General features: G+C 52.3%; 1 protein-coding gene across 1 annotated transcript in view; it reads right to left on the bottom strand.

The window, feature by feature from the left end:
- The window catches only part of NRXN2 (neurexin 2), a 293,562-nt gene that overhangs the window by 178,251 nt on the left and 89,024 nt on the right, over positions 1-26,287 (bottom strand). The window contains exons 5-6 of the mRNA XM_065408659.1: positions 21,213-21,514; positions 17,031-17,054 (exon numbers count right to left, since the gene is read on the bottom strand). Coding sequence (XP_065264731.1) covers positions 17,031-17,054; positions 21,213-21,514 — 326 coding nt within the window. The remainder of the gene's footprint in view (positions 1-17,030; positions 17,055-21,212; positions 21,515-26,287) is intronic.

The following is a 26,287-nucleotide window of genomic DNA, read 5'->3' as shown; positions in this document are numbered from 1 at the left end:
GACACGGGGAACAGCTGTTCCGGGAGGAGGCTATGGTGGCAATGGCCACTGTGGTATGGGTGTAGGGAACAGCTGTTCTGTGATAAGGTTGTATGGAGAGGGTGGGTAACAACTGGTATGTGGAGAGTACAGAAGTTGGGGTAACAGCTGTTCTAGGGGAAGCTGGGGGCAGTTAACAGGCATTATAGGAGGGGTTAGAGGGAGGTAACAGATGGCCTGTGGGGAAGCTGTAACAGGGCATGCGTGCATGTGTGTGTGTGTGTTGGCCAGGAGAGAAGTAGGAAGGGAGAAACAGTTGGTCAGTGGGAGGCTGTGGGAAGGGTAATAGCCAGCCCACAGGGGGGATACAGGGAGGGAAGGTATCAGATAGTCTGAGGGTAATGGTTGTTCAGGGTGAGGTAGGTTGGGGTAAGAGAAGGCAGTTCTGAGCCTTTCTGCGGTGTGTGGGAAGATAGGTATTTCTCATCCTGTCCAGTAGAGGGCACTGCTTGCTTGCGCGCACGCAAACACACAGAGCTGTGATCCTAGCTATCCAGGAGCAGTCCATATACATACAGACAGGAAATTCTCATTCTATCCTGTAGGGGACAGTTCTCGTTTTCTCTTTCTCAATCTCTCTCTCTCTCTCTCACACACACACACACACACACACACACACACACACACACACACACACACACACACACACACTCACAGTTTGTTCTGATCCTATCTAGTAGTGGGTAATACACACACTTACTCAAGCAGTTATGATGAATATCTGACATGGGGGCAATAGGCATACATGAACACATGCACACTTCCGAACCTGTCTATTAGGGAGCAACGCACACATACACATAAACACACACTGAGGCAGTTCTGATGTCCAGGATGGGGCAATACACATAAGCACGTACATATAGGCAGTTCTGATTCTATAGTATCTCTCTCTCACACACACACATACACACACGCAGTTCTGATTCTGTTCCGCAGGGGGCAGTACATACACAGAGAATTATGATCATCTCCATTAGGAGGTGGTACACATCCATTTGCGCACATGCACTTTTGATCCTATCTAGTAGGAAACATCACATGTGCACACACACACACACACACCTGATCATTTCTAGTATGGGGCAGTACATACAAGCATGCCCAAACACAGGCAGTTCTGATTATATACAGTATGGAGCAGTACACGCACATGCAGACACAGAGGCAGTTCTGATCTTGTCCAATAGGGGGCAGTATATGTGCACGCACACATGCATACACACACATACACTTCTGATTCTGTACAGTATGGAACAGTATACACACACACAGGCAGTTCTGAGCCTGTGCAGTGGGGTGCAGTACACACGCACACACAGTTATGATCATCTCCAGTAGAGAGCAGTACATATGCATGTATGCTCACACACACACATTTCTGATCCTATCTAGTAGACATACAGGCAGTCCTCCGTTTATGCAGTATTGAGAAGGACACAAATACACATACAGACAGTCCTGAACAATACATTTATGAGCAGTATACACACACACACACACACAGGCCATTCTGCTCCTGTCTAGGAGGGGGCAGAACATCACCAAACCTAGAGGCAGTCCTCATTCTATCCCAGGACTGAGCAGTGTACACATGCACACATAGGCAGTTCTGATCCTATCCAATAGGGGTAGTACTTACACAGAGAGAGTGTTTTCTCTCTCTCTCTCTCTCTCTCTCTCTCTCTCTCTCCCTCACACACACACACACACACCTGATCCTCTCTCTCTCTCTCTCTCTCTCTCTCACACACACACACACCACCCAGAACAAAATCAGAACTGCCTCTGTATATTCACTATGAAGCAGCATATACACACACACAGGCATTTCTGAACCTGTCCAGTAGGGGACAGTATGCACACGCATACATACACACACACTCATGCTATACAGGCTGTTCTGATCCTATTCCAGTGGTAGTACACACACACACACACCAAGGGTGTATCAGTACACAGATAAATCCTCTATTACCCCACCAGCCCTCCCTGATGCCCTGCACATCCATCTTGTTTGCGGTGGGAGGATCTGAACCCCAATGCTGCAGCAACCGTTTGCAGCACATATGGGGGCTTTGCCCCACAATGCTCGCTAACCGGATCACAGTGTTGGCTCTAGTTCAGATCCAAAGTCCACCCCACTGCTTTGGGTGCTGGTTCTGATCCAGGCTTGATCTCTGAAGCAGTGGAATGAGGTAAGTCAGGCTCTCCTGGAAGCATTTCCCCCTGATATATAGGTACCACAACAACCCTAGCACAAATTGTTAACCCCGTGTCATGAGGTTTGGGGGAGACAGGATGGGGCTGCATTTTGTACCCCCATCCCCCCCAATTCTTGTTTCAACCCATCAAATCTTGTGCATATGAGGGCTCTGGCCTGGAGGAACCATTGTGTTTATTGGGGGACTAGAAAGATGGCCAGGAGGACTAGTTGTGTTTTCCTTTGTTGGGGAGGCTGTTTGTTGGGGGGCTGTTTCTTGATACCCAGTGGGAGTGCATGGGTGAGAGGTTATGGGGAGGGATTTGGGGGTGGGGGACTGTGGTTTGTTAAACTCCTTTCAATTGGTCCATTTCCTCTTCCCCATAAAGCAGGGGATGGGGGGGAGGGGAGGCTGTGGGGGGTCACATTAGTATTGGTCAGTACAACGACATGCAAAAGAAGTTAGAATAGGAAGGGGAAGAGAAGGGCAGGAAGGCATAAAGTCCAAGCTGGGGTCCCTCCTTGTAGACAGTGCCCCTCCCCAAGTCCTGCTGTCAAAGACTAAAGCCTTGGGGTGGAACTGTCCCTTAAGCTGCTAGACAGGCTGACCCGGTAGTTGGAAGAGGCTCCGTTAAGCACTCCATTAAGCACAGGCCAATGAAGACCCACATCACTACTTGGGGGCGACACTCAGACAAGCCCTATGACATTCCAGCTAACAGAATATGCAGCAGCTGAAGTCATTCCTGGATCCTGACCTACAAGCTACAAGCCCCAGGGTGAAAACAGCAGAGGGAGCTCCCAGACAGAACGAGTCAGGGACAGACAGATGACAGCCTCCCACCCCCCACCCCTAGAGCTGGGAATAAAACAGGAGCTCCCAGCTCCCTCTGCTTTTATTACTAGACCCCCAGTTTCCTCCCAGAGCTGGAAATAGAACCCAGGAATCCTGACCCCCAGCCCTTCCTACTCTAACCACCAGATCCCATTCCCCACCCAGAGCCAATGATAGAACTCAGAAGCTGTGACTCCTAATCCATTCCTCCCAGCTCTAACCCACTGGACCCCACTTCCTTGCAAGAGCTGGGCACAGAACCCAGGCATCCTGACTCCCAACCCTACCCTGTTCTGACCACCAAATCCCACTCCCCACCGAGAGCTTGGGATAGAAGGCAGAAGTCCTGGCTCCCAGCCTCACCTCTCACACACTCTAACCCACTCCCCTGCAAGAGCTGGGCACAGAACCCAGGAGTTCTGCCTCCCAGCTTTCCCTCATCCCATTGCTCTAACCACTAGACACCACTCCCCTGTCAGAGCCAGGCTAGAAATCTGTTAGTTAAAAACCAAAAATCTCATCTGCGGAGAAACTGCCCCCACTAAAAAGCTAATCTAAAAGGAGGGATCCCAGTTCCGACAGGCCCCGCATAGGACAGAGCGCCCCTGTCGGGGAAGGGAGTGGGGATGTTTTGGATTAGTAAAAGAATTTGGGGATCTGTTTTCCTCAGACAAACTTAAAAGTTCAGACAGAAAAATGGCAGTTAGTAGGAACAGTAAGACAATCTTCATTAGCACAGTATTAGTACCACAGGAGTTAATTATCAGCTGGCATTAATCATGGCTCTTGGTTAATTAATTAATTAATCATCAAAGAGAGAGAGAGAGAGAGATTGGCGAAGAGAAAGAGACTCGGATGGAGAGAGAGAGAGGAAAGCCATGCAGGGCAGAAAGGCAGAATGAGCGATAGCCAGAGCCGTGCATGTTAGACAGGTTTGGGAGTTCTAAGGGGGGGTCACGGACCAATGGGGGGAAGAGAGAGAGAAAGAGAGAGATGCAGGCTGAGGCATGCATGAGAGAGGGAGAAGGGGGGGGGTTAAAATGATGGAAATGGAGTGGGCTGGCTGGGGGGTGGTTTGTAACGGGAGCACCTGTGTGACTGGTAAACAAGAGTGTGGGTTGTACTACAACCCCAGAACCCTCCTCCCACACACACCAGAGCCCTCCCTCACAAACATCCTAGAGCTCACACATACATACGTACACACACACACAGCCTTCCCCACACAAACCAGAGATAGCCCTCTTCTCCACACACTGCAGAACTCTCTCTCTCTCTCTCTCTCTCACACACACACACACACACACCAGAGCTATCCCCCTTCCGCACACACTCCAAAACCCTCCCTCACACCCACACACACCAGAGCCATCAACACACACATATACACACACACTCCCCCCCCCCCAAGGGCTCCTCCCTCACACATACAGCAGAGCTAGCTTCCCCTTCCACAGCAGAGGTCTCCGCCCCAACACCTACATTAGCTATCCCTCCACACACACGCAAGAGGTCTCTCTCTTTCAAACACACACACATGCCCCAGAGCTCTCCTTTGCCATGCACATACACTGAAACTCCCATCAATACACATGGGCCAGGGCTCTCCCCCGAGTCACAACACAGTATCCCCAACACACACCAAAGCTCTCCCCCTTGCACACAACAGCCCCATATACACACAAACCAGAGCTTTCCCATCAAACATTCACTAGAGTTCTCCCCCTCCACACCCCAGAACTCACACGCACAGACATTTCCCCAGTAAATGAGTTACTTCTCACATTCACATGCACACACGAGCTATCCCTCCAAACATCCACACAGCCGAGAGATTCCGCCTGCACACACACACACACACCCCCCCCTAAAGCTATTCCCCCCACGCACACCAGAGCTATTTCTACCCACTCACACACACGCACCACAGTTATTCTCCCACACAAGAGCTACTCACCCTACATACATAACACAGCTATTCCCACACACACACAGAAGCACCAGAACTGTCGTCCCCACCAACACACACCTGCTCCTATGGTTGCTCCTGTGCCTGCCTTGTTCTAAGCCTTGTCCCCAGCCTTGCTTCAGGCCTGCTCCTCCCTTGTTCCTCTCCCGCTCCAGTCCTGCTCCTTTGCCTGGTACCTGACTCTGGCTCTGACCCCTAGTGCAATCACTAGGTCTGACTGCCATAGCAACTAGACGTGACTGCTCATGCCCTGGTCCGTGCCAGTTTGAGTAGCCCACCTAAAAATGGAGAAGGGACAGATTCCACTACTGGGGTGGATCCTGCTAAGGCCATCTTCCTGTCTCATCTTGCAGAACCTGTAGACTCAGGTTGCGGTTCTACCTCTCACTCTAGTACCTTGCACAAACATTTCTCTGCTAGTACTCTGGATGGCCAATTGGCACCTGACACACCCCCTTCTCCTGCTCCAGCTATGGCACCCCACAATGTCAGAGGTTTACCTGGAAGCGCAAGTGTACAGCAGTTTCTCAGGTAATTTCAGAGACTTGGAATTTGCCTGAGTGCATAATGTCCCCAGCCAGTGCAAAATTACCCCTGACTTGGTAGAGTCCGTTGATGGTTCACTCCTTTCTTTGGACCCAGTCACTCACCAGTCTGCCCACTTAGAAGTCACTACCTTTCAAGGTTATCAAGAAATCCTTCAATGCAGGTTGATCCATGCGCTGCATTCCCTGGACCATCACCCATGACCCACATATCCGCTGGATGACAGGCATGAGGCATTTTAGCTCACCATACTGCTGGTAATCTTGCTTCCTGAAATCCAACCACAGAGCAGAAGTCCTCTGCAGCTCTGCCTGCCTCCAGGAGTATTCCAAGACAGAGGGGGTTAGTCCAAAGGGAAACTCGGCAACCCCCACTGCCTTCCCAATAGCCTCAGTATCCACCAAATACCAAGACTTAGCTGAGGTATTCAACAAAAAGGAAGCTGGCATCTTGTTGCCCCACTGACCTCTAGACTGAGCAGAGGGACCTTTCAGGCATATATATTCTCCCTCAGAACATGAGTTACAAGTTCTCCAGAGCTATCACCAAGAAAATCTGCACAAGGGGTTCATCCATCCCTCCATGTCCCCAGCTGGGGCTTCAATTTTCTTTGTGAGTAAGAAGGATGGTTTCCCTGCAGCCTTGTGTGGATTACTGGGCATTAAACAATGTTACTATCTGGAACCAGTACCCCTTACCCCTCATCAAGCTCTCTGAAAGACTTTGCTCTGCCAAGGTCTTCACTAGGTTGGACCTTTGTGGAACTCATAACTCGGTTCAGATTCAAGAAGGAGATGAATATAAGACTGCCTTCTGCACATAGTATGGACACTTGGAGTAGTTGGTTATGCCATTTGACTTGTGCAATGCTCCGTTGACTTTCCAGCATTTCATTAATGATATCTTTAGGGACATGCTGGGCCAATTTGTGATTATTTACCTCGATGACATCCTCTGAGGACCTTCATCTGCAGATCCAGGTCTCCACAACCAACATATACACTGCAGCTACAGAACGGGGGGAGATCGATCTAAGTTACACAACTTCAGCTACATGAATAACATAGCTGAAGTCAACGTACTTAGATCTATTTATCGCAGAGTCCACACTTCGCTATGTCAACGGGAGACACTCTCCAGTTGACTCCTCTTGTGCTTCTCATTCAGGTGGAGTACAGGAGTCGCCGGGTGAGAGATCTGTGGTTGATTTAGCGGGTCTTCACTAGACTCCCTAAATCGACCGCTGATTCATCAATCGCCGCGCGTCGATCCCCTGGTAAATGTAGACAAGCCCCGAGACTCTGCCAGAACTTATATGCCAACCTTAAGAAGTGTGAATTTGATCAGGGCACAGTCAAATTCCTTGGGTAGATTGTTTCCCCAAAGGGACTAACTATGGACCCGCACAAGTGGCAGCCATATCCAACTGGGCTTTTCCAAAGGACACATAAGAGGTACAGTGATTCCAGGGCTTGGGCGACTTTTACCAACGGCTAATGGGGTTTTCTAGCCTTGTCGCTCCGATGACAATGCTTTTGTGAAAAGGATCCAGGTTCATCTGGTCCTTAGAAGCCCACCCTGCCTTAGATCCGCTAAAAAAGGCATTCACCACAGCATCCATCCTTATCCATCCAGATCCCACTAAGCCATTCATGGTGGAAGCTGACGCATCAAACTTTGCCATCGGTGCAGTGTTATCAAAACAAGCGGGCCTCCATAGCCAACTTCATGCCTCTGCCTTTCATTCCTGTAAACTAACTCCAGTGGAAAGAAATTATGATATCTGGGACAAGGTGGCCTTCAAGGAATGGCATCATCCCTTAGAGGGAGCCCAGTTCCAAGTCCAGGTCCTTATGGACCACAAGAACCTGGAATCCCTCCAAATGGCCAGACACCACAATCAACGCCAGATCCGCTGGTCCCTCCTTGTTGCCTGATTTGACTTCATGGTAACCTATTGTCCGGGGACAGGATATTGAAAGGTGAATGCTCTGTCTTCCAAGGATGAGTATCTTGAACCTGGTGGAGAACCTCCTTTCACCATTCCTAAAGTGCCCAATTTTTGTCAACGAGTCTGTAGACAGCAGTCTGATGCCCTGCATTCATTCTCTGCTGCCCATTGATGTGTTTGCAATCCAGATCCGCCAGACCCTGGGAGGTGCAGATGCCCAGCCAGACTCAAAGTTCAGACTACAAGATGGTGTTCTCTATCACAGGGATCTAATTTGTGTTCCAGAGAGCCAGCCTAGACTTCGGGTCTTTAAATTATGACACGACATGTGCTTGCTAGTCACTTCAGTCAATCCGAGACCAGGAGCCCAGTTTGGCTAACTTTCTGGTGGCCAGGTCTATGCACTTACATCAAGAAATATATGAAGTCCTGCAAACCTCTACTCTGGAACCAACAGTCCACACTCCAGACAGCTTGGCTTCCTCCAACCCTTGCCTATTCCACCCCAGCACTGGTCGACTGTATCTAGTGATTTAATTGGGGAGAGGCTTCGCTCTCATGGGCACACAATAATCCTAATCATGGCCGATCTCCTAACTACGACGGCGCACTTGGTTCCGTCCCACGCCATCCCTACTACCCTGGAAATGGTTCATCTCTTCTTAGAGAACATCTTCTGTTACCATGGATTACCAACTGGCACCATGTCAGACTGGCATCCCCCGTTCATTTCCCATTTTTGGCGAGAGTTTCTAAGACTTCTTGGCATTGAGCCTCTCACCTCATCTGCCTATCACCCGCAAACTAATGGGCAAACAGAACGAGTGAACCAGATTCTTGGACAATATCTCCACTGTTTTTTGAATTACCACCAGGATAACTGGTTTTCCCTGATTTCCTGTGCAGAATTTGCCTACAGAATGCAACCCACGCTTCCGCCCAACAAAGTCCATTTTTCGGTAACTACGGCTTTCATCCACATTGCCATCCAGACACATCCATGAGTTCCTAGTACCTGCTGCCATGGACTTGACCACCCACCTGCACCAAGTGCACCAATAACTCAAGGAATAGTAGTGATCTGCTAAAGAAGCTTGCAACACCATGCTGGCCAAGGTTGCCAGATCACCCGCAACCTTGCCATGGTGTTTGGTTTGTTTTGGTTATCCACTCAGAATCTTCAATCAGCTCACCCATCAGCCAAGCTAGAGCAGTGATACCTGGCCCCATTCACAATCTCAAACCAGGAGAACCCAGCAACATTCAAGTGACAGCTACCCAAGTCCCTAAAGATCCATCCTATATTGCATGTCTCCCTTCTAAAGCCTTACACTGAGACCCATTCCTGAACCGCTCCAACACACTGCTACCACCCATAACCATTAGAGGGCAGGAAGGATACTTGGTACAACGGATTCTTGACCCCCCCCCAATGAGTTAGGAAAACTCCAGTATCTGGTGGACTGGGCTATGGTCCAAACAACCAGTCCTGGGAACCAATAGAGAACATCTATGTCCCAGACCAACTATGGGACTTCCACCAAACTATACCAAGATGCCTGGCCCTAGAGCCATTAGGAGGTGCTCCTCAAAGAGGAGGGGTACTGTCAGGAATCATGAGCCTGAGACCAGCTAGCTGACCTGCAGATACCCTAATTGGCTGAGAGGCATCACCAGGACTGCTTTTAAGCCCAGCAGCCGCAGTAGGCTAGTGGTTGCTCAACATTTAAGACCAAAGCTGCAATTTCTTCTGTGTCTGCCTTGTCCCCTGCCTTACTCCAGACCCGCTTCTGCCTTGTTCTTGTCCTGCTCCAGCCCTGCTCCCTTGCCTTGTTCCTGACTCTAGCTCTGACCCTTGGCTCTGTTCCTGGCCTCTGACTACTGCTCTGACCACTATACCTTACCACTCCAGCCCCAGTTCATGACACACACAGGGAGCTATTGCTCACACTCATACACACACACGCACACCAGGACTATTCCTCCCTCCTCCAAAGGTCAGGAACTATGGGTTTAAGATCCTTCAACTGAGCTTGTGGCTGGCCAATTCAGCCTTCCAGCAGGTTAATGAGCCCAGCTGGGCAGCAGCAGAATCACCTGATTGGCCAACTCACTCAGTTGGCTGCAAGGAGTCAGCAGGTCTGCATTTAACCTCAGCAGTGGCAGCAGTCCATGGTTGCTCAATGCTTACACCTGCAGCTGCAATCTTCCTTGTGCCTGCTTTGTTCCCAGCCTTGCTCCAGCCCTGCTCCTGCCCGCTCCAGCCCTGCTCCCTTGCCCAGCTTCTAACTCTGGCTCTGACCCTTGGTTTGTCTCCTGGTTTCTGACTTCAGCTCTGACCCTTGGCTCTAACCATTAGGTCAGACTGCCCACATCCCAGTCCCTGATAGTTTGAGCAGCCCAAAGAACAGAGAAGACCCGATTTGGCTGCAGGGATGGACCCCTACAAACCCAGGTCGATGCCCTGCAGGAACATAATGTAGCGCTGCGGGTGCTAGCCACATAGTCAGTGACTCAGGCCCCTCCAGAACCGAAGATCCCAATACCTGACAAGTTTGATAGTGACCACACAAAATTCCACAAGTTCTTAAACCAGTGCCTTCTCCTGTTCTTGCTGGACCTGCAGTTGTTTCCCACAGACCGAACCAGGGTGGGACTCATCATTAATCTGCTGACTGGAGAAGCCTCTCAACTGCTTGAGAAATCTAGTCCCCTCTTGAGTCAGTTCAAGGAGTTTGTCCAAGCCTCAACAGTGATCTTTGACCACCAGAATTGTACGCGCAGGGCAGAAGCCATGCTACAGCTCCTGAGGCAAAGATGCCAGCCAGTTGCTAACTACACTGCAGATTTTTGACACCTAGGTGACAGACACAGAATGAAAACAAGGCCTCTCAGTGCTATCGTTTCCGGCTTGATCCAAATGATGAAATCAAAGATGAGCTTGCATGGATAGATTTCCCCACTACTCTGGACACATTTAGCAACCTATGCCTCAAGACTGACAATTGCTTATTGGAACGCTGCCAAGAAAGGAGAGTGGCTTCTCAATTCACATCCGTCTCAACAGCACCGGTCAGTCAACATCCAGTGCCCACTGCACAGTCTGAACTTGTGTAGGTGGTCATGGCGGAGAAGGCCTGATGCCAGGTATTGGGTCTCTGCCTCTACTGTGGGGAATTTGGGCACTTTGCTTTGACCTGTCCTGCAAAGGCTAGTTCCATATCTCAACTGGGAAATGCCAGGCCACAGCCCCCGGACCTCCCCACTGGTGTGGCATCCGATCAGCACCGAAGCACCTTCTGCTTCCACTCTGTCTATGGCATCCTATTCTGATGGAGGTCAGCTTGAAAGCAATGATTGACTGTCTGTCTCCTCCAGAAGCTTTATGGACTTGGACTTCACTTGCACACACAGGATCCCAGCACAGCACAAGGACTTACCCAATGTAACAGAATCCATTGACGGATCACTCCTCTCATCAGGTCCCATCACCTCTGAGACTGCGCCCTTAAAAGTCACAACCCTTCAGTGGCATCGCAAAGCCATTCAATTGGGTCTGGTTTGTTCCCACACTTCCTGGACATCCATGGTGTTATCACACTCATGATCCACACATCCTCTGGAGGGCAGGAATGATTCGTTTCCTCTTGTCCTACTGTCAATAGTCTTGTCACCCTGAACTGGGTCTCAAGTTGGAGGCTAATTTGTAGTATAACCCCAAGGAAACCCTGACCTTTTGGTTACCCTGGGACAGAAAGGCTGAGTCCAATAGACTCTCAGTCAACACCTGCCTCGACAATACTGATGAAATACTGTGACCTTGCAGAATTCTTCAACAAGAGGAAGGCTGATATCTTCCTGCCTCACAGTCACTATGACTGTCCCATTGGCCTCCAGCCAGGGGCCGACATCCCTTTTGGATATATTTACTCCCTCTCAGTTCCTGAGTTGTGGATGCTCCAAGAGTATCTACAAAAGAATCTGGAAAAGGGATTAACCCTCCTGATCCGTATCTGGGAAAGGGATGAGTGGAAGACTGCCTTCCATACCTGATAGGGGCATTTGGAATACTTACTAATGGCCTTCAGGCTGTGCAGTGCTCCAACACTTTATCCATGACACTTTCAGAGACCTGTTGGATCAATTCATCGCTCTCTACCTCAACAATATTCTTGTTTTTTCTGAGGATCAAGCCCTTCATGACCAACATGTATTTTGAGTTTTGGAAAGGGTTTGCCAGAATTATCTCATTGGTAAATTGGAGAAATGTGAATTTGATCACAGTACAATCAAGTTCCTCAGGTGTATTATATCACCTGATGATCTATCTATGGAACTATGCATTTATGTCCCAGGTGGTCAGCCTATGCTCGAAGTTCTGAAATCATGTCATGACTCACCGCTTGCTGGTCCCTTTGGTGGAACTAAAAGAAGAAACTTAGTCTCATGGAACTTCATGGTGGCCATGTATGCACCAGTATGGACTAGTATACCATGAAATATGTTAATTCCTACAACTTGGTCTCCTCCAGGCCTTGCCCACCCCATCGTAGTCCTGGTCCACCAAGTCCCTGGCCTTCATTGTAGAATTACCTTGCTCCCATGGTTGTTTAATGGTGCTAGGTGCAGTTGACTTCTTAACTAAAATGGCCCACTTTGTCCCTTCTCACACATTCCCTACAACCCTGCAAACAGCCCGCCTCTTTCTAAAGCATGTCTTCCGGCTCCAGGGACTGCTGACTGGCACTGTGTCAGACAGAGACCCACAATCTATTTCCTATTTCTGGCACAGGCTTTTAAAACTCCTGCATATAGAGCTCTTTACCTCAGGCCAATGGACAGACAGAACAGATAAACCAGATCATAGAGCAATACCTCCAGTAGTTCTTAAATTATCACCAGGATAATTGGGTCTCCCTCCTGTCATAAGTCAAGTTCACCTACAACAATTCAATCCATGCCTCCACCCAATAGAGCTCATTCCACAAAAATTACGGCTTTTATCTCTGCTTTCACCCAGCATTGCCCACAAACTCCCCAGTTCCTGCAGCGGCGGACCGGTCACGTATCTGAATCACATGCAACAAGAACTTACAGAACATCTGGAAGCCTCCAAGGAAACCTACAAGTGTTATGCTGATCAGGGCTACCATGCCACACCTCACTTTAGCACTGGGGACGAAGTCTGGCTATCAACTTGAAATCTCAGATCAACCCAGCTATCATCAATAGCTAGGCCCATTCAAGATTCTCAAGCAGATCAACCCAGTGATATTCATGTTTCTATTACCAGAGTCAATGAAGACCCATCCTGTGTTCCATAGCTCCCTCTTGTGGACCCCTTCCCAGGTCAATACAATCTGTCATTGCTACCCATTGCAGTCCCTGGACAAGAAAAATACCTTGTCCAACAAATTATTGACTCCAAGCAAGTATAGGGCAAGCTTCATTACTTAATGAAATGGGAGGGCTATGGTCCTAATGACCAGTCATGGGAACCGGCAGAGAAAGTTCATGCACCACGGTTACTACAGGACTTTCATCAGGCCCATCCCAAGTAGCACAGGCTGAGGGCCCCTAGAAGGCACCCTTGAAAGGGGTCGGTATGTCAGGAACTGTGGGCTTACGTTCCCTCGGCTAAGCCTGAGGGCTGGCCGGTTCAGCTTTCAGGCAGGTTAATGAGCCCAGCTGGGCCTGACTGGCCGGCCCACCTGATTGGCTGGAAAAGAGCCAAGAGGTCTTCATTTAATCTCAGCAGCAGCAGGTGCATGAATTGTTCCCAGCTTTACTCCAGCCATGCTCCGACCTCATTCCACCCTTGCTCCAGACCTACTCCTGCCTAGTTCCTGTCCAGCTCCAGTCTGCTCCAGCCCTGATCCTGACTCTGGCTCTGACTCCCAGTCCCTGACACAGAGCTATTCCCACCCCCCACCCACACCAGAGTGATTGCCCTCTCCACATACATATCAGAGCTATTCCCAGCCCCCCCCCATGCATCAGAGCTATTCACCCCCACATACACGCACCACAGCTATTGCCCAACACACACACCTGAGCTATTGCCCCGAGAGTTATAGCCCCCCACCCACGTGTACATGTCTAGAGCTATTGTCCCACACACACACCAGATCTACTCCACACATACACCCATACACCCCATAGTATTCCCCCCCACACCAGCATGCTCCCCCTCCACACACACATGCACCAAAGCTATTCCACCTGCACAAACACACACAGGCACCAGAGCTATTACCGCACACACCTGCATACACACACCCAAGCTATTCCACCTGTGCATGCACGTGCACACACACACACACACACAGAGGCACCAGAGCTATTACCCCACACCTGCATACACGCACCAGAGCTATTCCACCTACACACACACCCCAAAGCTATTACCCCCCCACCATACACACCAGTGCGCTTTCCCCCTTCCTCCCATCACATTGCCTATCTGAATCCTAAAACTCTGGGCATAGATTTTGGGTGCTGGCTTTTCAGTAATGGGCAAAATGCCTACTCAAGGGAGTCGGATGTCGCTGCTGCACACCTGCACACCCAGGGGGAGTGTGTATGTTGCACAATCACAAAAAAGCGGAAAGGAGCAAGGTTTTCATTGTGCAATTGCACACCTATGCACAGAAACACACACACTCAGCAGCAATGTGTGAGTTGCACAAACACACAGAGTGGAAGAGTGTTGGTTGCACACACATGTATACATACTAAAGGAACTGTGTGTTATATTCCACAATCAGTGTTGCACGCTCAGGGGCAATGTCAGTACACGATCATGCCTCAGTCCACAATCAGCTTGCACACACATGCCCAAGCAGGGGCAACACATCCATTGCACCATCACCCACCCCCAGAGGACCCATGTGAAACTGTCCCCCTGTGTGTGCACAAGCACAAGAGGCCACAAGTCCGCTGAACAATCACACTCAACACTGTGCACTGACAGCAATGTGATGTGTTTCATTCACACACATCACACTAGTGGATCACCATCATCCCTCACCCACTTATGCATGGGGAGGGGTTGTGTCTCCCAACTCGCAGGCCCCCTCCCCACCCCGAGATACTCATATCGCAAGGACTGTTGCAGGCTGCTGCTCACACACGGAGTCCTAGGAAACTCTCCTGGCTGGTGAGATCAGAAGGGAGAGCTACCCTTGCACTGATGGAGGGGAATGGGCTGGTTATAGATAGCTGGCACCATCCCAGGGAATCATGCACCATGGTAGCTGTCTCAGCCCCCCAGACCAGTGGGGAGGGATGTGTAATACTCACAGACCAGTGTCAATTGTGAACCTCCCCACATGCCCGCACACACACTCCATGGCATCGCCTGGGACCTTAACACTGAGAACCCAGAGATACTGCATGCAGCCACCTCTGGGGCAGAGCATGGCAGAGCTGCACAGATCTATACATTCACATACTCATACCCTCACTTCATGTTTCCTACAAACCCTCACACACATACCCCTCCATGCACTCACCCTACACACTCATATGCCTCCATGCACATGCCCTACACTCCTTCACCCCGGCTCACATCATTGCACACTTGCACCCCCATGCACACACCCTTCACACTCATATGCCTCCTTCCACATTCCCTACAAGCTCACCCTGCCAATGCACCCCTCTCCCCCTGGGCAGGGCACTGGAACAAGGGGTGCTGGGGATGCAGCAGTGCCTCCTCGTTTGGCAGCTGAATGCCTGGCTTCCATCGTACACGCGTTACTGTTTTATTCAGTGGCTTACTGTCCCCTGCCCCAGTGTACATATTCTACAGGCTCACAGCCCTCCAGTGCACATGCCCTACACACTCCACAGCACCCCCAATGCACATGCCCCATGTGCTCACTCCCCCCACCCCCCCGCACACTCCCTAATCACACACAGGCTGGAGCTATGGTCCCTACCCCCTGGCCCCACATCCTTCCTGAACTGGCCCAGACTACGGTGCTCCTGTTAGAAAGGCCCTGGCAGTCAGTCAGAGCTGTGGGAGGAGTGGGGTGGGGGACAGCAGGGAAGGGGAAGGGAGGAGGGTGGGAAGGATGGTGTCAGACACAGTGTTAGTTCAGCCCCAGAGAGTCGCTCTCAAAATAAAAACCGGACACAAGAGCAGCATGCCCCAGTCAGTCCCAGCATGCCATGCGATATGGAGGGCCAGTGGCGCCACCCGTGGCGGGAGTGGGGATGACAGCCAGGACATCCAGTGGGGTTAACAGGCCAGCCTGCAGCCAGCCACACCCTTGGGGTGGGATTCCCAATGGGGCTGGGGGGACATCCCTTATAGGCCTGGTCCAAAGCCCACTGAGAGTGATGGAGAGACTCAGCTTTGGAGAAGGTGTGAGCGGATAACCCCATGGAACTACCCCAGATGCATAGTGCAGAGGGGCAAGGTCAGGGGGAAATGTGGCTTGCACCCCCAAAAGATCCAAATGAATGGTGCATCTTTCATTGCCCCCTTGCTCCCACCCCCCAATCAACCTCTGGTCCTGACCCCACTGGCTGCCATTAGCCCATTTCCCACAATCCCTGGCGGGTTCGCCGCCATGGAGCAGATGTGACGCGCACAGAAGTTGCTTCATGGGATGGTGTTTTCCATGGATTTTTTGTTGTTGTTGTTGTTTTTGAGGGGGAGGGGGAGGTAAAAGGAATAAAAAATGTAAAACCAAGAGTAAAAATAAAGAAATAATATATTTTTAATTTTTTTTTCATTTATTTTTGGGGAAAAAAAATCCAATAAAGTTAAAAAAATTTTGCTTTTAGAAAAGAAAAAAAAAATTCCCCCCCAAAATAAATAAAAATATAAACAAATTAAAAAATGTTGCTTTTGGAAAAGAAAGAAAAAGACTTTTAAAAAATGTTTTTGGTTACAAAAATTTTTAATTACAAGCTTGAGCAGTTCAAAAACAATGGATTTTTTTTAATACCACATTTGGTAGGTTGGTTTTAACCTTATACCAACCCGGGGTATTGGATATCGTCAATTTTATACTGACATTGATTTGTGGTTCATGTCAACTTTATACCAACCTTGGCTTGGTCGATTGGTTGGTTTTCAATCTACACCCACCTAAGTTTGATTGTACGGTGAGTATTTGATTCTTTTCATTTTATGCCAGCTCTGCTCTGGCAGCAGGGTTGATTCTGCACTGACTCCAGAGTGGCTGACCAGTTTGTTTCCAGTTCTTGATTTTAGACTTATCACAGTTTGATTATTTAGTTGTTAATTTTGTGTGTGTTTGGGTAGTTTCTTTCAACCTTTACGTTCTGAAAATTATATTTCACTTTCTTGTGTAGTACTTAAAGAAAAAATTAAGAAATTAAAATAATGATAATTAAAAGCCCAATTAATTAAGTAAAAACCAAAAGGAGGGAAGGGAAAAGATAAAACCCACGGCAAACCAAACGATTAGACAATTAGAGTGATATCTACCAGGTAATGCAGTTTGTTTACCATAGCGTGTCCAATTCCTGCGTGCTATATGTATTAAAAAAATAAAATAAATGAGGGAAAGGGGGAATAATAAAAAAAACAGAAAAGAAAAGGAAAAAAATGACCAACCATGAAAATCAAGGGAGATAAAAGAGGGAAAAAATCAATTTTCCCATCGCAAGAAGGGCGATCAGGTTTGTTTTTTTTTTTTTTAAAAAGACTCCACCCACCTTCCCCTTGCACCTCCCGCTCTCCCCCACCCCCCCGACCAAACTCCTCCCCCTCCCAACCATAAAATATTATAGAGAGAGAGATCTTGGTTAGTAAGAATAAAAGAAAGGAAAAGAGACTATTTAAATTAAAGACTTGAAAAGAAATGACCGACATTCCATTGGATGAGACAAGGAGGGTTAGTTCTGGCGTCTCTGGTTGAGAGCTGGAGTCTTTCAAGAAGCGTGTTAGTAACACACACACAAAAAAGTTGTCAACGTAATTTCTAACGAGGTGGTGGGTTTGGGGGGTGAAGGGTGGGGAGGGGGAAGGAGGAAAAGCAAGGCCTGTGTTAGCAGGATTAGTAGATCCTAAGTGGCTGGCTCTGGGGTCAGCAGAGAGTGGGGGAGTGGGCTGTATCCCCAGCCAGGGGAGTCCAGATTTTATCTTGTATGTTGTGTGGGGAGGAGTGTATTATTGGGGGAGTGCTGGGGGCAAGTTGGGGGGGGAGAGGAACCAACTCCCCCACTCCAGTTCCTGAGACTGTTAAAAATTTGTCCTGCTTTTTGTTAATTATTTTTCTTAATTAACTTTAGTCCAAAAAAGGGAAAGAATCAGAAACCAGGTTAGAAGGAGAAGCCAGTATGGAGGGGGAGCCTCAGTCTGCAGGCAGGGAGGGGGAGGGGTGAGTCAGATGCACCCCATGCACCCACTCCCTGGACTCCCACCCAACCTCTTCTACACCCCCACCATCTTCCCCATGTCTGCTACACCCCCACCCAACCTCTTATACCTCCCCCACCTCCCCCAGTACATACCAGCCACACCCACCTCCCCCTCACCCGCATCCAACCTCCTCTACTTCCTCCACCTCCTCAGTATACACAAACCCCACACACCTCCCCCACGCCCCCACCCAACCTCCCCTACCTCCCCCCAGTACACACTGGCCCCACACCTCCCCCTCACCCCCATCCAACCTCCCCCACCTCCCCTCAGTACATACCAGCCACACCCACCTCCCCCTCACCCGCATCCAACCTCCTCTACTTCCTCCACCACCTCAGTATACACAAACCCCACACACCTCCCCCACGCCCCCACCCAACCTCCCCCACCTCCCCCGAGTACACACCAGCCCCACACCTCCCCCTCGCCCCCATCCAACCTCCCCCACCTCCCCCCAGTACACACCGGCCCCACACCTCCTGCTCACCCCCATCCAACCTCCCCCACCTCCCCCCAGTACATACCGGCCCCACACACACCCACTCACCTGAACCCAACCTCCTCTACCTCCCCAACCTCCCTCCATACACAGCAGCCCCACACCTCCCTCTCACCCGCACCCAACCTCCTCTACCTTCCCCACACTCCCCTCCCCCCCACCCAACCTCCCCTACCTCCCTCAGTACACACCAACCCCACCCGCCTCCCCCTCACCCCCACCCAACCTCCTCTACCTTCCCCACACTCCCCTCCCCCCCACCCAACCTCCCCCTCACCCCATCCAACCTCCCCTACCTCCCCCAGTACACACCAACCCCACCCGCCTCCCCCTCACCCCCACCCAACCTCCTCTACCTCCCCCACCTCCCCCCAGTACACACCAACCCCCCACACCTCCCCTCACACCAACTCTCCCTACCTGCCCAATACACACCTACAACCCACACCTCAACTCCTCTACCTCCCTGAGCTTCCACTCCACCCCAGCTCCTCCTCCCACTGCCCAAAGCCCTCCCTCTTTGCCTACCCAATTCCTCCTGCAACTCCCTCCACCCCCCAACCTCCTCCACTTCATCCTCACCCCCAATCCCCCAGGCCTCAATGCAGCCTGTCCCTGCCCCCGGAACTCCCTATGAGTCACCAGACAGTGCCTAAGAATGAGGCTCCCCCCAAACAGTCACAAAGTAATAAGAACAGCCTAGCCAGTTGGTCGGTCAGACCCAGTGGTCTCTGTCCCGTGGGGTGGAAGGGGTCCTGCAGTCCAGACACCATGGAGAGGAGTGGGGTGCATCTAAGCCAGGGGATATCGTGGTGCATAACCACCCAACGCAACGCAATGCTCTGTCCATTCCCCAAATCCCCCAGGGTCCTGGCTCCCAGCCCCTGTCCCTGTCCCCCTCCATTCTAACCACTAGACCCCAGCCCCCTCCCAGAGCTGGGATGGAACCCAGGAGTCCCTTCCAGGAGACTGCTGGGAGATTAGTGGGTGTTTAGCAGTGGGATGAGTGGCTGGGGCGGGGGGCATGCCGAGCCCTGAGAGGCAGGGGGCTGGAGGGCGCCCATCCATTTTACCATGGCTCCTGCGCTGCAGCATCATGCAGGTCCAGATATCCAAAGACACTGGGAGCTGCCAGCTCTGATCAGTGCAACAGGTAGATTTATGCAGAGCGCATGGGCCACAGTGCCCACAGGCAACAATTCCTCTCACCCGCACCAGCCACAAAGGGGAGATCTGACCCACGGGTGGGGGGGAACAGTACCCACACCCAGGACACACCTGGCCAGCCCGGCATAGAGGGATCCATCAGTAGAGCGCAGCCCATATCTGTCTCTGCCTGGGCTGGGAGTCAGGACTCCTGGGCTCTCTGCCTGGCTCCTGGAGGGGAGTGATGTCTACTGGATTAGAGCAGGGTAACTAGGAATCAGGACTCCTGGATTCTTTCCCCAGCTCTGGGGGAGGTCCATATACCATTCCCAGCCCTCCCTCCCAAGCCAGCCAGTCCTTCCTCCCTGGGGCTGGATCGGAGCCAAAACCGCCTAGAGGGGAAAGACCCCATGTCCCATTCCCCAAATCAGCCACAGAACAGTCTTCTGTTAGCTGTGGTGGCTAACTGCAACACCCAGTCCCTTGTCTTCATTGGGGGAGGCTCAGGACCCCCAGGGGGCAATGGGGCAGTGCCCTGAGCTGAGTGCATGGAATTTAAGGCACCTTGTGGATGTGTCACTAGCTCATTGTGGGGCTCTCCACGCTAGCTCGTCTCTGGGTGGGGGGTATACTTTAGGAGGCAATGCTCCTCTTTTGGAGAAGGGATGGGGAGAAATTTAGCGGGCTGAGGGGACCCTAGGTGAATTTGTTTCGACACATCCTCTTGCTGGCATCTGGACTGCCGGAGACCAAAGAAGTAAACAAGAACCAAGCCCAGCTCCCAGCCCATTTACCCCCTGCCCACTGGCACCATGGCCCATGCACCCGCACCCACCCTTGGCACCATGAAATATTTGGGGGAGGGCGTTCTGGCTGGCTGGCAATTCCCATCCCAGCAATGCTGTCCAGAGAGGGCATCATTGGGGCATGTCCCCCCAGCAATGCCATGGGGTGGGGGCGCACCACAGACAATGCTGCTCTGGGGGGGGACATCACTGGGGCATGTCCCCCCAGCAATGCCATGGGGCAGGGGGGCACCACAGACAATGCTGCCCTGGGGGGGGCATCACTGGGGGCACGTCCCCCCAGCAATGCCATGGGGTGGAGGCGCACCACAGACAATGGTGCCCTGGTGGGGACGGGACATCACTGGGGCATGTCCCTCCAGCAATGCCATGGGGCAGGGGGACACCACAGACAATGCTGCCCTGGGGGGGGCATCACTGGGGGCACGTCCCCCCAGCAATGCCATGGGGTGGAGGCGCACCACAGACAATGGTGCCCTGGTGGGAACATCACTGGGGCACATCCCACCAGCAGAGGCGTAGCGAGCGCCCTCCGTACCCTCCGACCGGAGGGGGCCCCGCAAGGAAGGGGGCCCCTAAAAGTGGCAAAATAAATACCGCATTCCAGTTTCTGCATTGTAAGGGGCCCCGCCCGGACATATGTTCGGAGGGGGCCACCGTTCGGAGGGGGCCACGTTCTTTGTTGCTACGGCCCTGCCCACCAGCAATGCCAGCGGGGGCACACCATAGACAACGCTGCCCAGGGAGGATCACTAGTGCAAGCCCCCCCTGTCCCAACCAGCCACGCGGGTCCCAGCTGGCGCTGGTGCATACCTGGCGCAGGTTCCGGGTCACCCGGATGTCATGCCAGTTGTTGTCATTGAACTTGCCATTGACGGGCTCCACCAGCGCCTCGAAGGCACCCGACCCCAGGTTGATGACTAGCCACACGGCCCCGCTCTTAAGCGACAGGTTGACGTAGTCGGCCGACTTCCCCGTGTGCAGCATGAGGCCATTGCGCTGCAGGGTGCGGAAGGACAGTGTGATCTCATCAGTGCTGCTCTGGATCGGGTTGTGGGACAGGTCGTAGCAGAAGAACTCGTTGCCCTTGAAGGTCGCCACGTATTCCTCCTTCCCTGCACAGAGACAAAGTGGCACAGAGTGAAGGGCAGGTGCACAGAGGGTGTGTGCACTCAAGGTTTAGAGAACATGTAAAAAGGGGGCAGGAGCACACAGAGTGTGTGTGCACAGGGCGGGATCAGAGAGTGCGAGAAGGGGGCAGATGCACGAGGAGTCTGTGTGCACGAGGCAGGATGAGAGCATGCAAGAAGGGGGCATGTGCACGAGGGGTGTGTAAATATCATCATCATTTTGTGTCTACGTTATTATTCATTTGAAGAGCCCAGAGGACTCAACTGTAATCGGGGCCCCATCGTGCCAGGTGCCGCACAGATCCCCCAACCGAAATTGGGGGCCCCTTTTTGCTGAGCACTGCACAGACCTACAGAGAGAGACAATCCATATCACAAAGAGCTCACAGTCTAAATAGACAAAGGGTGGGTGGGGAAACTGAGGCAATGAGGGAAGAAAAGTGACTCACTCAAGTCAGTGGCATAGCTGAAAATAGACTCCCAGCCTGCCCCTGCTGTAATCCAGCAGCCCTAACTCCCCTGCCAGAGCTAAGGATGGAACCCAAGAGTCCTGGCTCTCAGTCCCCCCTGTGCTAGACCCCACTCCCATCCCAGAGCCTGGTACAGAACCCAGGAGGCCTGGCCCCCTTGCTAGCCCCTAGGCTGCTCTACACTAAAGCATTTTGTGTGTGTCTGTGCACGTCTCTCTCAGTGCTCAAAGTATGGGGAAGAAAAGAGGGGGGCCCTGCCTGTCAAGGGGCCTGCTTGAATTTAAACAGGTACAGGGACCCTCAGGTAGAAGCGAGGTAGCCCCTAAAGGTAGTAAGGGGGCCTAGAGTCTGTAATTCAAGCAGTGGTGTCACTGTACATGTGCATGTGTCTGTCTGTCTGTCTGAGTGTGCTCTCACTCCCCATCTCCCATTCCCCAAGCAGCTATCGCCCTGGCAGCAGGGACACCCCCACCCTCCGGCTCAGCGCCGCTGGTGAGGGGAGTGCCTCTCCGCTGCTGGCACCTGACAATTAACTTGCCATCTGGTGATGCTGAGGAAACAAATTTGCCTGTCTCGCCTGTGCCCGGCCCCCGCAATCATCGTGTTAGTGTCAGCGCCAGCCGTTCGTGGCAGCGATCAGAGCCCGTCAGGACACCGGGACTGGGGGAGACCAGGGGGGCTGGTTCCCTAACAATCCCCCGCTCGGGAAAACACAATTTCCTGAAGAGCCGTCTTTTTGCGCCATGAAATCAGCCCACAGACAGGCAGCTCAGCCCAAGCACCAACACCTGGCTCGCCAGGAGTAACGTCGCACTTAGGAGCGACTCCACTTAGAGAGTCTTGGGCAAAACCGCGGGGCATTTTTACATCAGTGTCACTGGTCGACCTGGGGACAGCACCCCCCAGTGAGCCTCCCACTCCACAGACTGCAACACAACGTCCCCTGGTGCCGCACTGGGGTCAGCACTGACTGCCAGGGGAGAGTGTCCCCACACTCCACACACTGCAGCACACCAGGATTGACCCTGATAATGAAAACTCCAGTGCCTTGTCTCCCCTAGGATTTTACATCACATACCTAACTCAGTGTAAAACAATAATAATACGTAGCTCTGATCTAGGGATTTTCGTCAGTAGATTTCAAAGTACTTTACAGAGCAGGTCAGCATCATTAACCCCACTTTACAGAGGGGTAAACTGAGGCACAGAGCAGAGACGTGATCTGCCCAAGGTCATCCAGCAGCCAGTGGCTGCACTAGGAATGGAACCCAGGTCAGTGGAGTCCCAGACCAGTGCCCATTAGGCCACACGGCCTCCCTACCCCTCTCCTCTGCACTTCAGACACAGCCCTAGGCCCAAAGCAAACTCTCCCTCTGCTTGCAACCGCATCACCCCAGAAGAAGGTGCATCTCAGATCAGTCTAACACCACCACAGCATGTCCCCCAAGCACACACACTCCCCTGACCCACTAGACCTGTGTCACACACAGCACCTCTATAACTCTGTTCCTAACAGCACCTGGACTCTGCACTGTCGGCCTGGCTTTTCCGTTTTCTCCCTCTCTTTATGGCAAAGGTTATAAAATCTAAATGAAACAAATTATTCTTTCACTCCAAGAAGGGGTTAAAAACCAGCCACAGATCCACCTCAGCCTGCCAGCAGGCTCCTGGTACCAATGTCCACAGGAACTAGGGTTAGACCTTCATGTGCCCATCTGACAGCTGAGGAGGGTGACTTTGAGAGATGTGTATTCAGAAGAGCAGTAAGGTTGGGATGGAGACATTTTTGGATGGGAAGTGGGGGCTGTTCACACAGGGATCTCTCGCCTGGCACTGAGATGCAGCCACTTCTGGGGTGGGATGCTGCATTGTTTAACTCCCACACAGCAACACAGCCTGACTTCTGTGGACACATAGTGAAGGAAAATCCCGTATCAAATTCAAACAACAGTTTTTGCGGCAAGACAGAATGGACTCACCCATCTGGGATTTTGCCAAGACACCAGGTTCAATGCCTGAGGATTTAATGAACACAAGGGTTCACATTGGCTCTATGTCGCACTGGAAAACCAGAGCTTACCGCAGCACAGCGCCCCTAGCATCATGCTGGGGCACTGGGGTCTGCATGGCCTGAGAGGGGAGAGCGCCCCCTACTGGGCTCCTGCCTGCTCCCTGCAGCACAGCGCCCTCTGAGGGGCATGGCTGTCCCAGCCTGCTCCCACACCGCACAGGGAGTGCTAAGTAGCCAATCAACTCGACCCCTTGACCTCCCTCACAGCAGCCAGGCTCCTAAATTGCTTCTTCAGGGCTCTGTGTTGGCAGGATATAAATCACCTCAGCAGGGCCAAGCTGGGGGAGCAATTAATTCCTTGCTAACCCCAGGGGCACACTGCCTGGCTCCCACCCAATCCCCCTGCCCGCCTCTCGGCCCCTCCGTAAGCACTTTTCTCTGGTGAAGCTCCATGACCTTGGACTGGATCCATCCCTCTTAGTCCCATCTGCTCGCACCCCATATGGAGCATGGGGGGCTCCGAGCCAGACCTGGAGTGCGAGGGAGAGGAGTGATTGGGAGAGAAGAGCTTAGAAAGGGTGACCCCAAGGGACAGCATGGAATGGGGGAAAAGGGGGAATGAAACAGGAAGGGAAAGAAAGAGACAAGACTTGAAGGGATGGATGAATAGATAAATGTGTACAGGAGAGTGGAGGCATGCATTCAGAGATAGAGGCATGTATGGGGGAGGGCACTGGCTGCAGGGATGTGGGGGGGAGGGATGTGGAGAGGAGGGGGTATGGCTGGGGCCACTAGGATGGCATGGGGGAGGGGACAGGGTTCTGGCTGCGGCTGCAGGGGGATATGGGAGAGGGTTCTGGCTGCAGCCACAGGGCCCCGGGTATGGTGGGGGAGGGGAGAGGAGATGGTTCTGGTCAGGCCATGCGGGGCATGGGGAGAGGGGAGGAGGTTCTGGCTGGGGCCACAGGGCGGGATATGGGGGAGGGAAGGGGATTCTGTCTGGGGCCACTAGGGGGGCATTGGGGGAGGGGAGGAGGTTCTGGCTGTGGCCGCAGGAGGGAATAGGGGGGAAGGGAGGGGGTCGGGCAGAGGCCTGTCAGACAGCAGCCATCGCACTGCATTGTACATGGTGGGTCCCTGTGCTGAGCTGGGCTGCAGGCCAAAAGGGGTTTGTCTCCCAAGCTGCAGAAGGGGCCCTCTGGAGACGCGAGGGGCAGGGTGGGGGCAGGGAGCAGGCCAAGGCGGCCCCCAGCACAGAGCAAGGGCTTGAGTGCTCACATGCTCCTGCCTCCCCCCGCAGCAGGCGGCCATGCAGGCTCACACACACTGTGCGGGGATGCGTCAGGGGAACCTCAGCAGGGAACTTACACTGAGACTAGAGTCCCTGTTAGCCCAGGCAGCACAGCACCTCCTGCTGGAGCATCCCCCAACCAGTCAAGGGAGCCTGCATTTGACAACAGCCATCAGAGCCTGCCAATCCCCACCATACCCCGTCCCCATTAGCACAGCACCCACCCACTGGCATTAAGAACCTTGGAGGTCATGGTCTCTGCCCAGCGCCATGCCCTGCTCTGAGCTGAAGTGTGCTGGCAAGGCTGCTTTCCAAAGAAGTCAGCCAAAGCTAAGAACATCCCCCATGCCCACCTCTTTCAGCACTGCCACTCCCTCCCCCCTGTCCTGCCAGTTACACGACCCCAGAACCACTCCCCAGAGCCCCACCACCCCAGATCCACTGCCCCAGAGCCAGAACCTGCGTTAACAGAATGTTTCTAGTCTTTGTGGTCATTGCAATAACCACAGAAACAAGAGTAACTGACCAATGCAGTAACACCTGCCTGAGTGTGCAGAGAGCCTAAGCCAATTGCTGCAAGAAGGGAGAGCCGCCCAAGTGCAAGGGACACAGTAACACCTGCCCGCATGTGCAGAGACTCTGAGCTAATAGGCTGATACAACGTCTGAAACAATCACTCCTCTGCTAAGAATCAAGTTAAGAGTGGGGTCTAGTGGGTTAGAGCAGGGGAGCTGGGAGTCAAGACTCCTGGGTTCTATCCCCAGGTTGGCCATTCACTCACTATGTGATCTTGAAGAAGTCACTTACCCCGCTCCGTGCCTCAGTTTCCCCATTCAAACAGCTAGATGGGGGTGTGTATGGGGGAGAGGCAGAGCAGGGCAGACAGGAGTGTATCGAGAGGGATTATTAGGTTTTATCCCACACGGTGTTTCCCCTGGCTCAGTGACCCCCACAGCTTTAGCCTTTCCCATAACTCCCTGCTCTGC

Source organism: Emys orbicularis, chromosome 7, assembly GCF_028017835.1.
Source record: "Emys orbicularis isolate rEmyOrb1 chromosome 7, rEmyOrb1.hap1, whole genome shotgun sequence".
Taxonomy (NCBI): domain Eukaryota; kingdom Metazoa; phylum Chordata; order Testudines; family Emydidae; genus Emys; species Emys orbicularis.
The sequence above is the reverse complement of the archived record's forward strand: the minus strand, read 5'-3'. Positions and strand labels throughout refer to the sequence as shown.